Here is a 16,439-nt window from a genome sequence, read left to right on the forward strand (position 1 = left end):
TTTTTTTGCTTCTGTTAATTGACAATTCACAGTAACAGATAATTTGACCAGCGGTTCATGGCACTCTGCATAGATCCATTCTCAACACTTTGTTTCTGTGTGGCAGAAGCCCAACGTATGCGGCAATCTGACAATATGAGCGGTTTCTGTGTGGAAGGAGGCATCAGCTGTGGGTAAAGGGTATAACAAATCAAGGGGGACAAGTGGAACAAGCCAGGGTGTTTATCTGATGCTGTGTACTCGCCATGCTCTAAATTAGACGTCACCACTGTTTCTTGTCACGAACAGAATCCAAATGTGCTGTGGGCAAAAGAGATACTTAAATGCGATTTACTTGCTCTAACATGATTTAAATGAGCCTCTTGGCTCGCCCGGACAGATTGACAGCGTTGTCTTTATCGCCACTTTGTTTTATTTTTGGCTGTTTACTTTGCCTCTCTGCTGTCATCTCGTACTACCACTTTAAAAGAGCCTGCTTAGATCTTTAGAGATCTGGAGACAATAAGCATCCTTTTATGTTCTAAGTGCTTCATATGACAAATATGAAAAGGGAGCCAAGAAAGAGCTGACAATTTTTGCGTCGCCCTGTTCCTCAGCTGCACAGAGCTTTTCAGGGAGAAGTCAAGCCTGCAATCTTTTAACATTAGAAACCTTGCAAAGAGATAGACCCCTCTCATTCAGGGTCTTGCTGGGTCAACGTCATTAAATGGAACTTCATGTACAAACAAAAAGCATTTCTGTGGAATAAAGCCTGAATCTTGAATACTCTGTTTGCGCACAGTGCAGTGTGAGTCTTTTTGTGCAGTTTGTGTTTATGAAAAAGAGACCATTTGTGTAGTAGGAATCACATTATTAGATTATTGTGTTCCCCACTGTTTTCTGCTGGCTAACTGAGGAAAGGCCTTGAAGGTTTTTTGTAATAAATTCTAATGTTGTAATCTGTTGTGCACAAACCACTCAAGATAAATAACTAAGCTAGTCAGTTTTTTTTTTTAAATCAGTAGGCTTGCAGTGAAGTGAGATGCATAGCAGTAGTTTGACATATTACCAAAGAGATGGACTATATTTAAGTGCTATTAACCTAGGGAGAAGTTGATTGGACTAGACCAGTGATGACACAAACAGTTTGACAGTGTGGGAAAGTGGAAGTGATAAGCTTAGATTAAGCTGACAGCACCTGGGAGCGGACAAATGTGAGGCCATAGATCTATCTGAACTTGCGCATGAGCTTCATTAGTTTACTTGTTACTGGACACTTTATTAGCCACAGCTTCCGACTACCCGGCTGGACTAGTTGGACCCATCTCCCTTGGCTTAATTCTACAACATGCAGATTCAATAAGGTGTTTGAAACATTCCTTAGAGATTTTGATCCATATTAACACTCACCAGACCAGGCAATACTTTTACATTGTCCACTCTCTTCTATTGTAGAATTTGATGAGCTCTTGTGATTTGCACCCTTAGTTTATTGCTCTTAGCTGACAGAAGGGGTTTTCTGCCGCTGATGTGATTAAGGTTCAACGTGTTATGTATTCAAAGATGCTCTTTTGCATACCTTTGTTGTAACAAGGAGTTAACAAGTTCCTGTTTCCTTCCCATCAACTTAAAGCAGTGTGGCCATTTTTCACGTTTTTCACAACGCACAAACAGCAAATGGAGATTTTCTCTTTTTCAGATAATTTTCTAAATTGTAGAAGTGGTTGCATGGGAAAAATCACAGTAAATCAGCAGTAATACAAGATCTTTTGGCATTAAGAACCATGCCAAGTTCAAAGCCACTCAAATCACCTCTGTTCCTTACTCTGATGCTAGGCTTGAACTTTGCGTTGACCGTGTCTACATGCAATGAATTGCTGCCATACATTTGGTTGAGGGTGTGTGTTGGATATGTCTCAGATAGAGCAAAGATAGCAGTCCCTCTCCCAAGCTAAGCTAACTATTTCCTCATCTCATATTGTAGAATTTGGTGAGCCCTTGTGGTTTGCGCTGCTATAACACTGTCGGACTAACACTGTACAGTTTCTTTGGAAAGAAGCGCCGTCTCTCAAAGCGAATCAGGCATTCTGTCATTTTAATTTCATGACCTGTGCCGTCGACCAAGTTTGGTCAGAAATTATATTATGCTGTGCTAGTAGTAGCTAACAGGTCAGTAACTGCTTACTGTAATGACATTGCAGTTCTCAGTACCAATATTAAGCTATTATATTACAGTTAAAATGATGTTGTTACTTGCATTACAAATGTCCTTCAGTTATCTGAACTAGTGCTACAGTCAATTTCATTTTGGGTGCAGGAGGTCAAAATGGTGGAGTAGTCTACAACTTTGAGGAGTGGAGATATGAACATGGATTTTATTTTTATTTCAAGAAAGGATAAGAGCATTAGGGACATGCAAACTGAGTTCAGGACAGAAACAGCAGCAAAAATATTGATACAAGAACTTCAGGTCTTTGCAACCTGCTGCAGACCGGATGTTAACACAAAGCTAGCAAAAAAAAAAACCCAGCAGGATGTTAAAGACTTCTTTCTACCTGTTCATGTTTCTAAAACAGACTCGCTTCGGGGATCGCTCTGAAGTGTCCTTTGGGCTGGTTTTCAACTTTGCTTTCTGTTGTTGTATCTCGGTCCTTATTAGGATTGGTGTTGGTGTGTTTGTGTTAGTGTGCGGTTTATATTGTTAACTTGTCGTTATGTTGCAACATGCGTCATGTCATTTTACAAAGAATTAGGAGAGTAATGTAACGACTAGTGTAACACATTACTTCCTACAGCAAGGACTAGGCAACATAAAAGTAATGCAGCTTTAAGGAAAGGTTATGTGTAATGTATTGCATTAGTTACAACTCCAACACCGGCAGTGGTAGTCTCCAAGATCTGTACAAAGTCGTTGAAGGAGTTCCCTTTTAAATGTGGCCAGCAGCCATGCTGGTGTCCCCTAAATTTCAGTCTTTATGCCAGCCTAAGCTAAAGGACTCTTGGGTCTTTTTCATTGATTCAACTTCTAATATATCACGAAGAAACCCATTTTTACTGTTGTTTTTTCCCAATTGCACAACTGTTGTCGTTGTTTTGTTTTTTTATCTGGCATACCAAGAACATTTCATTCGCTTAAGACAAGCAGCATCAAATCAGAGAAAAAATATTGACTCATCACATCTCACATTTACTCATCTGTTTACATCACGGTTAATAAAATGATAGTTAATCAAAACCAACATCAGTATACTAATAAATCCAACATTAGTGTTACTTTCTCTTATTGGCCCACAGTCTTTAGTGTCCTAGCTGCGATGGCAGATTTCGCAACACTCCAGACAAAACTCGAGACACTCGGTTGGCTCGCAGCAGGACTCGAACAAGACGGAGTGGCAGTGGGCGTGGCAGGTGAGCTCCTCCATGGGAACCTCCTGAACGGCTGAACAGCAGCGGGTGCACGCGTGGCAGCAGGAGGAGCAGAGGGCGTGAAGGCATGATGAGCAAGCCTCCAGGAGACCCAGGAGCAGCACGGAGCAGTGGCACCACAGGCACGCCAGCAGCAGGTGAAAGCACGTGTCTGCAAAGAACACACGCAAAATCAGACACAAAACAGATTCAGCAACGTTCATCACGTGAGGTCAAACATGTTGTGTTCTAAGAGCTTGCCGCATCCCATCACAAACTGGGATTAACGACTCTATTAACCCTAAATTAATCTCTCACATGTTTGTTTGCAGTGGCAGCTGAAAGTTGAAAGATAAACTATTGTGCTGCAATGATCAAGTGTGATTGTGTTTACTTAATCACAGAGCTTTGTTCAGTCCTCATGGGAAAATAAAAAAGGCCGCAGAGGGCTTCCAGTGATGAACAACAACTAGGAAGGAGCTGTCACATGATAATTGTGCCGCTTCCTAAATTAGGTGCAGATGAAATTGCATACATTAACCCCACCAGTGGGTTACAGGGCGTCTCTCGCGATCCCAACAGTTGTATTGTTACGAAGCTAATGTTTTCATCCTCACACGGACTGGATAGCATGTGATATCATGCAAATCAAGCTGTTTTATCCTGTTTACTGAAGGAAATAAATGAAAAGGAGGCGGCAGAATTCCCTGGGGAGTGGGGTTGAGCGTTTTCCTGCTTAGCCGCCCGAATTATACACCCCCCACCTATAACTCACGGTAATACTTGTGCGTAGATGAAAACAGAGCATTATCTGTGGCTACTGTATTGATTTAATGAGTAACTTCATAGAGATAACAACATGAACACAATGATAAACAAGGAGTGGCCCATTGCACACTTGGAGAAAACAAGAGAAAGTGCAGCTTCAAAGCCTTTCAGCAAAACTTGAAACAGCTAAATTTGTATAGAAAGAGTCACTTTTATCTTCTTTGGTAACTCATTTGAATGTAAGCTATATTGCCAAAAGTATTCACTCAGCTGCCTTCACACACATATGAACCTGACTGCCATCCCTTTCTTCAACCATAGGGTTTAATGTGATGTAGGCCCACCCTTTGCAGCTATAACAGCTTCAACTCCACTGGGAAGGCTGTCCACAAGGTTTAGGAGAGGGTTTATGGGAATTTTGGGCCATTCTTTCGTTCTTCACTGTATTTGTGAGGTCAGACACTGATGCTGGATGAGAAGGCCTGGCTCCACTCTTAAATCATCCCAAACAAAGGTGCTTAAACATTAAGAGCTTCTTAGAGCGAGCCATTCTTTCACAAATGTTTGTAGACGCAGTCTGCATACCTAGCTGTTTGACTTTATACACCTGTGACCAGAGACTGGGAGTCTGATTACTTTTTTCAAGTAATGAGCAAAGTATTATTATTGCAAAAAACTAATTAGATTACTCTTACTTATGTAAGCAAAAATGCTTTTGTCAAAAAAATGACAAAAACATTATCGTCGGCTGTACACGTGGGAAGAAAACCTCTTTCTGCAGCGAAAAATTAAACTTCAAATCTGAGCAAGCACCTAGCACGCTGAATGTGAAATTCATAGAGAAAGCCCCGGATCCTCCCACTGACATGACTGTTGTAGCACCTGGCAAACCTCCACTGGCCCCACTCCTGCTAAACAGGTGAAAATAGACTTAGTGCTGCTGAATCTTTGATTTTATTTATTTTCTGCTGTGTTTTACTTGCATCTATTTGAAAGAATGAGTGTAAACACAAAAAATTATTTTATTTTAGATGCTGGAATATACAGAAAATAGGTTTAAATGTTAAACAAGTTTCTTCCAGTCAAAGGATGTTTTGTATAATTTAATTTTTGCTTGATGTAATATGCATAAAGTTAAAAGATTAAAACTAATAAAACAAGTTTTAAAAACAGACTTTTTCATTTGATTACATTTTATATGATGGATTATGCAGAAACAAATAGAACTGGACTGAAAGGTCTATAAAGTATTCAGGTTGCGTATCATGTTTTTAAAAAGTAACTGAGTAATAAAGTAACTAATTACTTTAGAAAATAAGTAATCAGTAAAGTAAGGGGATCACTTTCTGGGAGAAGTAATCAGTAACTAATTACTATTTTCAAGTAACTTGACCAACACTTCCTGTGACCATGGAGGGTTACAGGTGAATTTAATCATTTGGATGGGTGAGTGAATACTCACTTGGTAATAGTAAGTAGGTAAGTAAATAAAGTTTATATACAGGGTGGGCCATTTATATGGATACACCGTAATAACATGGGAATGGTTGGTGATATTAAAGTCCTGTTTGTGGCACATTAGTATATGTGAGGGCAAACTCCTCAAGATGGGTGGTGACCATGGTGGCCATTTAGAAGCCGGCCATCTTGGAAACAACTTTTGTTTTTTCAATAGGAAGAGGGCCATGTGACACATCAAACTTATTGGTAATGTCACAAGAAAAACAATGGTGTGCTTGGTTTCAATGTAACTTTATTCTTTCATGAGTTATTTACAAGTTTCTCTTTGTTCGCAGCCATTGACATGTCGAAGAGGAGGAGCGGATCGAAATTGTGTTGATATCTGGTGAACGCAGTAACCGGGTCATTGCAGCAGATTTCAATGCAAGACACCCTACGAGACCACCCATCTCCCATGCTACAGTTAGCAAACTGCTTGCTAAGTTTCGTGAAACTGGTTCAGTGTTGGATTTGCCAAAATGTGGACGCAAGAAAACTGTCACTAATGAAGAAACATCAGTGGCTTCATTCAGCAAGAGCCCACAGCGTAGCACTCGCCGCATGTCACTGAGAGTGGCATTAGTCGAACATCCCTTCGGCGGATATTAACTACTCACAAATGGCACCCTTACAAACTCCAGCTACTGCAGCATCTCAACAAGGATGACCCAGATCGGCGCACAGAATTTGCAGAATGGGCAAAACAAAAATTGGAACAGGACCCTCAGTTCACGCAGAAGATTTTGTTCAGTGATGAGGCAAACTTTTATGTGAATGGTGAAGTTAACAAACAAAACCACCGCTATTGGTCTGACACTAACCCACATTGGATGGATCCCTCCAAGACTGTTGGAACAACAAAAGTGATGGTTTGGTGTGGTATATGGGGTACAACGATAGTGGGTCCATTCTTCATCAATGGAAGCCTAAAGGCCACTGGATATTTGAAATTGCTACATGATGATGTGTTTCCCTCTTTATGCACTGAAGCTGGCACGTTCCCTGAGGTTTTCCAGCAAGATGATGCACCACCACATTATGGGTGCTAGGTCCGAGCATTCCTAGATGAACAGTTTCCTGGAAAGTGGATTGGTCGTCGTGGGTCAGTTGAATGGCCCCCAAGGTCTCCCGATCTGACCTCCTTAGACTTTTATCTTTGGGGTCATCTGAAGGCAATTGTCTATGGTGTGAAGATACGAGACGTGCAGCACCTGAAACTACGGATACTGGATGCCTGTGCTGGCATTTCTCCTGCGGTGTTGCTATCAGTGTGTGAAGAGTGGGAGAAGAGGGTTGCATTGACAATCCAACACAATGGGCAGCACATTGAACACATTTTATAAGTGGTCAGAAACTTGTAAATAACTCATGAAAGAATAAAGTTACGTTGAAACCAAGCACACCATTGTTTTTCTTGTGACATTACCAATAAGTTTGATGTGTCACATGGCCCTCTCCCTATTGAAAAAACAAAAGTTGTATCCAAGATGGCCGACTTCTAAATGGCCACCATGGTCACCACCCATCTTGGGGAGTTTGCCCCCTCACATATACTAATGTGCCACAAACAGGACTTTAATATCACCAACCATTCCCATGTTATTACGGTGTATCCATAAATGGCCCACCCTGTATATTGTGTCTATCAAACTCTTCCTGACTTAACTGTATGTTCTCAGTTTATTAGCTTAATCAATTCCTCAGATTAAAAGTGAGAACAGACAGATGTCACAATATAACCATATAGAAGCAGTAATATAGAAAAAAAAAAGAATATTTTTACTGTGTAATAACTTTTGATATTGTGTATGTTAATATCACAGTTATTATTGTCTTAGTCCCGAAATACAGAACTTGCCTTGTCTTGGAAAGGAACATTGATCTGCTAGCGTATTAAAATTGCTTACTGTGTGCATCAAAATAAACATTACAGTTTGTACTTTCTGTTCACATCGTCATTGTTCTTTACATTATGTAAATCAAGTCATACTGTAGAACTTACCAGCAGGTGTAGCCGCAGTTTGGTGTGATCCAGCCGCAGCACCTGTCTCCTTTCTCCTTTTACTGCTCCTGCTGCCGCTGTGCACTGACAACCTGGAGCCCGGCAGTCTGTCATCTGGAGCTGTGAGGCCACACCGTGGACACTCGGGCTTCTGCTGGTGGTCATATGTACGTTTCTTAAATGCTGCTGCCTCCTGTGAGGCCTCTGCTGGTGGAGAAACAGCAGGCAGAGGCTGAGCTGGAAATGGAAGGATCAGCTCGTGAGATTGTTGCAACTAAATGCCGGATGAAACAGTTTTCTGGCACATGTTGTTATATGTCTGTCTTTATCATTAGTTATAATTTGATTAAGTATTTCAATGATTAATTACAATGTGAATTAAAGAGGAAATTTCTTAGTTTACACCTTCTAAATAACCTGATCAGTCAGAGTAACAATAAATTTTTGTAACTGTATTAATAATGCTTCGCAGGTCTCTTTGTTTCCACTTACAGCTGATAAGATCAGTGGTGATGGTATTTCCTCTGCTAACAGGGTCACCCACTGAAAGGATTTCCTGGGCTGATTTTAGAGACGTGCTACCTTGAGACACAAAAAGAAAGACAAGTTAGATGTTGAGTTGGTAAAAAGGCAAGAAGCTCTATCGTGAATGCACTCAGCTCTTATATATTTGCCAGAATATTGCGATATTTAACAAATATAATGGAAACCTCTTAAGTTGCGAGCTCTTATTGCTGTCCCATGTTGCTTTATTGTGTCCAAAAAGCTTTTGACCCTTTGCCCATTTTGTTGTGGAGAAACACTAAAACCTTTAAATACGGAAAAATAGAAATCCTTACAAATAGTGAACAGAGGAACCAAATGTTGGTCCTTGTTTCTGTATTGGTTGAGAAAACCTATAAAATCTTGCACCTCCACCCTCACACCCACCCATTTCTCGTGATTTCTTAAAAATGACACCATTGTTTACATATGCTAATTAGGAAAAAGAGCGAGACTTTTGTCAATGTCCATCAAATAATCCGTCCTTAATCCTATTAACATAACTCTAAGTTACTGGAATTATTTGTTTTTACATCACATCATCTGCACTTACCTTTAGTCTGGCTTGTTTTTTGCTCCTCCCCATCCACAGATAAGTGCTCTCCTGGTAACATGTCTGGTGTACATGACTGCTCAGGATCCTTCTTACGCTTTGTTCACTCGATCTCCTCCTTCACCCTCTGGCTTCTGTCCACACCAAAGGGTCAGGAAACCTCCACCAACACCCAACATGCCGACATGAGTCACCGCTCAGGAGGCTTTTAGCTGTGCTCTTTGTGTGTGTGTTTTGTTGTGAGTTAATAACAATCCCCTTCCCAACAGAGCGGCTGTGCCAAACATTGCTGATCACAGAGCACAAAGAAGGCCGAGGCCTTGCTGAGTGACTTCAAGTTGCTTTCTCTGTTCTGCTTTTAGTCACCTAACACAATGGAGACACATACCCCATGAGTGTGTCAGCTGAATATTGTGTATGTTCTCTTCCCTCTTTCTCACACAAGCCAAACCGATAAAAGTTGTCTGCTGTCTAGCTTTTAGTATGCATAACATAGTAATATTTCCCATGTGAGATGAGAAGATGCCACTAATTTCAAGAAAAGTCATATTTTTATGTGTGCCATAAAGCAGGATATTTTCCTGTTTTGTGCATTACTGTTTGCCTTTCACAATTGTTCAAATACCTTAAAATGTAAAAAGAACAGAGTAAAAAGTCAACATTTGTCATTGACGAGCCAACATTCAGTCCTGAGCCTGACATGCTTGTTTTAATCCTAAGAGCTTCTGTGGAGAAACAGAGCGTTAAAGCTGCCAGCTTTGTTTTTCTTTTTTAATCTCGAATCATTCATTTCATCAGGACCAGGGGTTTTAATAATTACCAATAAGGTGGTTAAGCCAAGAACCTGCTCAGAACATTTTTATGACGTTAAGTTTCTTTTTAATGACTTTAGATGCAATCAGTGTGTAAAATCAGTGTGTAAATGTCTGGCATCATTTCTGAATGGTGATTTTTTTTTTTCAGCTGTTTAACTTATTTGTTAAGAGATGGTTAATTAGATTCATTTTGAGAATATCCTTTTACTTTTTCTTTTCACACCAAAAGAAAACTTTTTAAAATTCAGACATTCCAAAGATTTTACATTTCTGGCTCACAAGATCAATTTAGACTAAAATAAAAACAAATTGCTTAAACTTGACTTGAAAATTGAGCTTGACAGTTTCTGGTATGTAAAGATTTGCCACATCATTGCATCGTTGGATTTAAAAGATGAAATCAGTAATAAGTAGTTTAAATACATTTAAATCTTTGCATGTGGAGATATTGTTTTTCCCGCAGAAGAGAACGTCGCGAACAGAACGAGCACATGTGCGGCAGCATCATTATTACCCACTGATGAGAAGATGAACAGAGACCGGCCTTTTTGGAGGGGCTGTTGATTAAGTGCTGTCAAAAGTGCTACATTAAAAAACATGCTGACTGGCCCGCCTCGCAGTGAGTATATGGCACATCAAAGCAACACATAAGTGAAGCTGTTGAAGTTGTCTAGCACCATGCTAACTTTCAGTCAGTACGCACACGGCACGGAGGCAATCAGAAGAAAATGTCATCTAATAGGCTGACAGCAAATCAAAGCAAGACCTGAGAAGGAACAGCAAACCTAAAGCTAACATGTTATCAGCAAAGACAATTACTGACAATAGTCAAAACAGGGAGCTGAAAAACCTTTTGTTCTGTGTTTGGTTGTGAAGTCTACAGTCACAGCTTCACTTCAGGGTGTGTATCAGTTGATGACACAATGTTGGGAGTGTTTATTTTATTATTTTAATTTCTAATAATTTAACAGGGATTGTAGCTGAGACCTCTTATCGGTGATCTTTAGAAATATAATATAATATATTCATATAGTAATATAGAAAACACTTATTTCAGGGTATGGTAGCATGATGAAAGTGAATGCAGAAGTTATTTTACTGTCTTTATGGAAATTTAATTAGCTTTATCTAATTTTGAAACAGTTAGCAGTACTGTGAAATTTATGTAAAAATTAAAGTGTAATGTTAAAATGTTATGGTTGTACTGACAGGGGCTGCAGCCATTTTTTGAAACAATGGTTTGGAGAAACCTCACAGTGTTTAGGTTACAAGTACATGCACCATGTCAAACAAATCCAAACATGACACTACAAATTTGCCTTTTTTTAAACTTTGTATAAATCAGCATTAAAAATACCCGACGCATGGGTGTTACATTTTTAAGTATGCAAGTTGATAACTGAAGGAAAAAGCATAATGTTGCACAGCCTTATAAATACAACATTAAACTATTATATATATTTTTATTGTTAAATGTTGGACACAAGCCTACAGACTGACACATCTTTACACACATTATACAGACCGTGTTCTCAATAACAAAAACAGAACCTTTATTTCAGTATACAGACCCTCATTTAAAAAAAAACAACTGACCTGTGAAAATCCCATATTTTCTATCAATAATCACAACAGAGAAAACAGAAGAAACAGTGCACAACGAATGCTTTTCAGTTATTTAAAAGTGTCTTTGAGACACAAACTATTAACAAACATTATCAACAAACATTTTCTATCATCATAAATAATTAATACAAAAGCGTACGGGTTGCTTTTGGTGAAAAATCACAAATTGTTCTAAATTGTTGCCATTTTCTTGGCAAGATGTCCGTTAGAAAGTCAAACAAAACAAACAAACAAACAAAAAATACTATTATCCTAAGAAATGCGACTAATCTCGGTCACCTTTAAATGCTCAACTTGTTACATGTCTGTTTGATATTTGAATAATAACTGTTATTAAGATATATAGTCCAATATTTAAATATTTGATAAAAGTATTCCCAGCACAGAGACCACAAGTGGCACTATATTCTGCTTTCTTTTGCTGTTTGACTGAAATTGAGGAGAAATTGAGGCTGCTATAATCTGTCTCAAAGCTAAATTTACTTTATTACATTTGCTGATGAATAGAAAATATTCTAAATAGTTTTAATGCTGATTTTACTGCTTTTCTTAACAATCAAAGAGTCATTCAAGGTCAAACAAATGCCCTCCATCATTTTCACTCATGTCTGGCTGCAGACTGACTGGTTTCACTGTCTGTATCAGACATCCTTGGTCATTCACCTTCAGCTCTTTGTCTTCAAGGAAAAGCGGCCTGTAAGAGGTTAAATAGAAAAGACATCAAACTTCAGAGTTATGTCGCTAAATTTTTTTGGAGCGAATTTTATATCAAAGCTAAACTCACGTCTGGACACGAGGAGAGAAGTTTTGGTTTCTGTGGCTGTCAGCCATGCTGCTCCTTTGTATTTCACTCTTTGAATTTCCTCTTACGTTGTCTTTCTTGAGTCCTGGCAGTGACGCCTCTGCCAGTGCGGTCTGAAAAGAAAAGTGAGCATAAATGAAAGCGTGGCCACGCCCCCAACCTGTAAGCACTCCTGCGTTGAGAATGCATTGGCTCACCTGCAAGCCAGAATTCATTAGGGTTCCATAACCTGCACTGGAGGAAATACTTTTCATCAGTGATGGATTTCTGCAGATAATAGAAAATAACAGATAACAGCAATGAAAATTCATAATGTATTTAACAAATGAATAAGAGTAAAGGGCCTCTACTGAATGGAATTTTGAATTTTCCAACCACGTTTATCCATATTCTAAAGATTTTTGAGAATTTTTTCAAAGTCAACATCGTCGGATTTGAGTGATATAGGAGAGCGATCAGATTGGAATTTATGGATTGATTTCAACTTAAATTTCAAAGCCGTGATTCCTGGAAATGCTAAAAATGTAACTTTTGTCTCCATTAATATTGCGCCTTATATTTCACAGCAATTTTCAGCTGTTTTAAATAAATCACCTGCAGAGATGTCTGTCTTTAACCCTTGTGTGGTGTTTGTATTTTTGTTACTCAGCCAGTGTTCATGGGTCTGGTGGACCCGCTAGAGTTTTGGCTTTCCAAATTAACACTATCAAACAATTTTATGTTAAATTACTCAACAGATGTTTACTTCATCCCAATTACAAGACATATGAACAGCAAACATGGTTAATTTTTTCCCTTTACCTTTGTTAGATCACATTTATGAATTAATGTGCTTCTCGTTTTTCTTTTATATAAAATGTTATAAATAAATCAGTTATAATCAAGTGGAGTGAGTGGAAAGACACAACACATTTACACGTGAAAAAATAATTAATTGTTTAATTTTTCTTTTGAAGAAAACTGAACACGGGTCTCACAGACCCGAACACCATACAAGGGTTAAAATAAGGAAACTAAACCTTTCCTTTTGGTTTTTATAATATAGATGATACTTAGCACTGTAGACCATAAGGTTGAATATAAATTTGTGAATTTACAAACAGCAGAAGTTTGTGGTTACTCATGCTAAAGCTGTGTTTTGTGATTAAAATGTGATATTTTGATTATTGTGTAATTAATTATCATTATATTTATGAAATATGTACAGATACCCTGATGGCGGCACTGCGATAAACTAGGAGGATCTACTGTACCCTGTGATCTTCTGGGATCGCCTCCTCTGGTATTCCACCTCATCCACAGTCCACACCGCACCTTTCACATTCTCCACGCGCACGAAACACTTGTGCAGGCTCAAGTTGTGTCGAACCGCATTCTGATCCAGATGAAATCAGAGTGAGGAAGATATTTCTGAATGCATGCAGCATGCATCGGGTATGACACACAGTGGGATACAGAGTTAATCATCTGCAGGTGGAATACCTTCCAAGTGGCGGCGTTGCGTCGGAAATAAGCAAATGTCCTTGTGAACCAGTTGTATATCTCGTTGAGGGTTAGTTGCATGTCTGATGTTTCCATGATAGCCTGTAGATGGAAAGGAAATAATACACTGTAGCACAATACAGGATCAAATTAAAGCCTTCACTAGTTTATCGAAGGCAAGGAACAAAGATACGGCTTTTGTGTTTGTTTAAATTTAAGGAATCGCCAATTCTGCAAAAATAATGCTATAATAGAAACAGATGCATGTTTTTCTATCAAGATTCACGCTTTAATGCTACGAAAATGTTTAAAAAAAAATCAATTACAGATATTTCACAACCCTGCAGGTGAGCATGTATCTGGACCAGAAGGAGACTCCTGACATTTACTGCTTCCAGATGTTTTTGAAGCACCCTGTGATCTATTAGATGTCTCACGTGGTTACAAAGTATGAGCTTGTATGACTGCTCGGATTCTCTGGCATGAGTCTGTTAGTTGCTCCAAAGCGCAGGACGCAATGCCTTTGGTGAGGGAACTTTTACACTCCAAGCTCCAAACAGAAATGTAAAACCGACCTTTAATTGGACTCTTAATTGAAGTAGGCAATTACTTCCTTCTTTTTATTTACTTACTTTATTGTATTTTTTATTGTGCTTAATCATTTCTATCCTGTTTTTTTTACTCAGTTAATGATTCTTCTTCACACTTATTTTATCGACGTAGTTACAGCAAAACAACATATAACACACTGCGACTCCACACGAGACATCAAAAATGTAAATGCATTGGTTAACTACATACACATATATGACATTTAATATACAAACATCAACCTAATACAATCTTTTACACACACACACAAACAAACAAAACAAAATTTCTAAACTTACATATACAAACCGAGGTTAAATATATAAAAGATATAAAAAGAAAAAACACAAACAAGCACATTTTTTTGATGTCAGGTGGATAAAAATATTGAAAATTAAATGTTTTATTCTTTTCTATAACATTATTCTGTCTTACAGTTAACTAGTGAGTCATGTGTAAACTATTTTTACTTATTAATCAGTTGTAAAAAGACCTCATGTCAGTTTTTCCATATTCACGCTCTAAAACCAGCTGACTACTAAAACAACAGGAAAACATGCATATTTAACTTGATAAAAACTTCAAACACGGATTGAAAATTGTATCACTTGAATCAAGTTATTCAAATCAATATGCAACATAGAGATTCCATGAAAACGTTGTTTATCCATTAATACGGGACCAGCAAATACAAAATAAAAGAAGGCGAATAGAAAGTTTAAAAAAACCTGTCATACCTGTCGAATCAGTGTGGCATAGGTGAAAGGTGGTCTGAGATCAGTGTTTTTGTAAAGCTCATATTCATTTTCTGAAACAAGAAAAAAAGCAGAATAAAGAAAAAGCAAAGTGAAAAATCTGGAATGAGCTGCTGTGTGTCAAGTGGCCAGGTTACACGTCACCTGAAGACAGCGAGTAGACCAGAGGGTGATTACGACGTCTGATTGGCCCAACGCCTGACGTGTGAGAGGGGAACTCTTTCTCACACCCCTGGGATGGAGTGCCAACAGGATCTAGAGGTCGAGGGGACACCTGGGCTGGGTCTGATGGTCTCAGCGAGGGTAAGCTGTTGGTGACTGAAGTGAGCTGAGAGTGACAAAAGCATGAAGTTAACAAAGGATCGAGAGCAGCGAACACTCTGACAGGGAAACAAAACAGAGTGGGAGATTCATAACAGGGCGTAACGGAGCGATTGGATTTGCCTCTTCAGAGGTGATTCCTCTAATGTCACAATAAGGAGGAAGCCAATTATTGTTAATTATAGGGTGAAATTGTTTGGTGGGTGTTGTGATTATGGCGCAATATTTGCAAGATTAACAAATGATTAGCTCCCACATTATCACAGCACGTCTGTGCCAACAGCTGGACACAGAGAGGAGAGGAAGCGCTCTGTACATTTAGCGTCCTCGCTTTGAAAAAGCACCGAGGGCTCCGCAAAGTAAAAGAGCAAAGATCAAATTAGAGCCATAGTCAAAAGGTGCTTTGTAAACTTTTTCAAAAAATGAATTTGTGTTTCAATTTGATAAAATATTTCTTACCAGGACCCTCATCACACATAGCATTGCCTCAGTGCTGTGTTTTGGGGATTTTTTTGTTCCTAAGGAAATGTCAGCTTGCTTTTGCAACTCATTCAACTGTAAAAGTTCAACAAGTCAATTACAGCCTGGCAGTATCTTCATCAGCGCTAGAAGAGATGAGGGTGAAGCCAGATGTGCTGTTTTCTCCACATATTTGGAGTTTCCCCCCCCGTAACGCCGTAAATATCACGGCTCATTTACTCGACCTGTGTTGTTCGCGCAGCTATTACTGAACGCTGCCTACCTGCGGGCCGCACGGGTCAGCAGCCGTGTTGGACTGTGGCGACTGTGCAGGCGCCGAGAGCGATTGAGCTTCTAAAGATGGCAGATGCAGGTGAGCCATCATTGCCTGCAGACGCTGCCGTTCTTTGCAGAGCTGTAAGTGGAGATGAAGAAAGGAAGCGGAAATTGTAGTGGATGGTGTCACATTGTAATCACCAGACAGAGGTTATTGAAATGGAAGGCTGTGAACCTGACAGATCTCTGGAAGAAAGCGTTCGTTCTGTGTCAAACACCAGGAAAAGCACAGCAGGGGCTGAATGTTGCATGAGGATTTAGCATAAACAGAAAGGTTTCTAGATAGTCGAGCATTGGAGAAATTAATCAAGTGTTTCTTGTTTGAAGTGACTGCAGACAAGCCTTGCTCCAAATATAAACTTTTTTTTCTTGGTTGGGTTGGGCATATATAAAGTATACAGAAAAATCCTCTTATCTCATGCATAATATCAGGTATCACCCATGTTTTAAATTATGACTGTATCATCATCTCAGTTCATCATTCAGTCTATAGAATATTACA

At 39.0% G+C, this 16,439-nt stretch overlaps 2 protein-coding genes across 3 annotated transcripts in view; both read right to left on the reverse strand.

Annotated features, from left to right (window-relative positions):
* Positions 1–2,385: 2,385 nt before the first annotated feature.
* LOC147325030 (uncharacterized) lies at positions 2,386–8,877 on the reverse strand. Its single transcript, XM_086302397.1, has 4 exons — positions 8,751–8,877; positions 8,147–8,236; positions 7,655–7,891; positions 2,386–3,556 (listed from the first exon to the last, which is right to left on the reverse strand). The coding sequence occupies exons 1-4, from the start codon at positions 8,809–8,811 to the stop codon at positions 3,285–3,287; spliced, it is 660 nt and encodes a 219-aa protein (XP_086158523.1). The 5' UTR covers positions 8,812–8,877; the 3' UTR covers positions 2,386–3,284.
* Positions 8,878–11,014: 2,137 nt separating this feature from the next.
* LOC147325031 (forkhead box protein P4-like) overlaps positions 11,015–16,439 on the reverse strand; it is a 35,205-nt gene continuing 29,780 nt past the window's right edge. For both annotated transcript variants that reach the window (XM_086299307.1, XM_086299305.1), the window contains 8 exons: positions 15,885–16,016; positions 14,966–15,149; positions 14,804–14,874; positions 13,476–13,577; positions 13,247–13,368; positions 12,191–12,260; positions 11,976–12,106; positions 11,015–11,885 (listed from right to left, as the gene is read on the reverse strand). In XM_086299307.1, the coding sequence (XP_086155433.1) occupies positions 11,756–11,885; positions 11,976–12,106; positions 12,191–12,260; positions 13,247–13,368; positions 13,476–13,577; positions 14,804–14,874; positions 14,966–15,149; positions 15,885–16,016 (942 nt within the window). In that variant the 3' untranslated portion in view covers positions 11,015–11,755. The remainder of the gene's footprint in view (positions 11,886–11,975; positions 12,107–12,190; positions 12,261–13,246; positions 13,369–13,475; positions 13,578–14,803; positions 14,875–14,965; positions 15,150–15,884; positions 16,017–16,439) is intronic.

This window comes from Aulonocara sp. 'chitande type north' Nkhata Bay, linkage group LG7, assembly GCF_057382095.1.
Source record: "Aulonocara sp. 'chitande type north' Nkhata Bay isolate Kocher_YH1m ecotype deep benthic linkage group LG7, A_spYH_male_GT1.1, whole genome shotgun sequence".
In the NCBI taxonomy this organism is placed as follows: domain Eukaryota; kingdom Metazoa; phylum Chordata; class Actinopteri; order Cichliformes; family Cichlidae; genus Aulonocara; species Aulonocara sp. 'chitande type north' Nkhata Bay.

Bases quoted from the DNA above. Each gene is read 5' to 3' on its own strand.
- LOC147325030 (XM_086302397.1), bottom strand. From the start codon at position 8,811: ATGTTACCAGGAGAGCACTTATCTGTGGATGGGGAGGAGCAAAAAACA. The intron at 8,237-8,750 runs GTAAGTGCAGAT...TTGTGTCTCAAG, and splicing joins AAAAACAAGCCAGACTAAAG to GTAGCACGTCTCTAAAATCA. The intron at 3,557-7,654 runs GTAAGTTCTACA...TGTTCTTTGCAG, and splicing joins AACTGCGGCTACACCTGCTG to ACACGTGCTTTCACCTGCTG.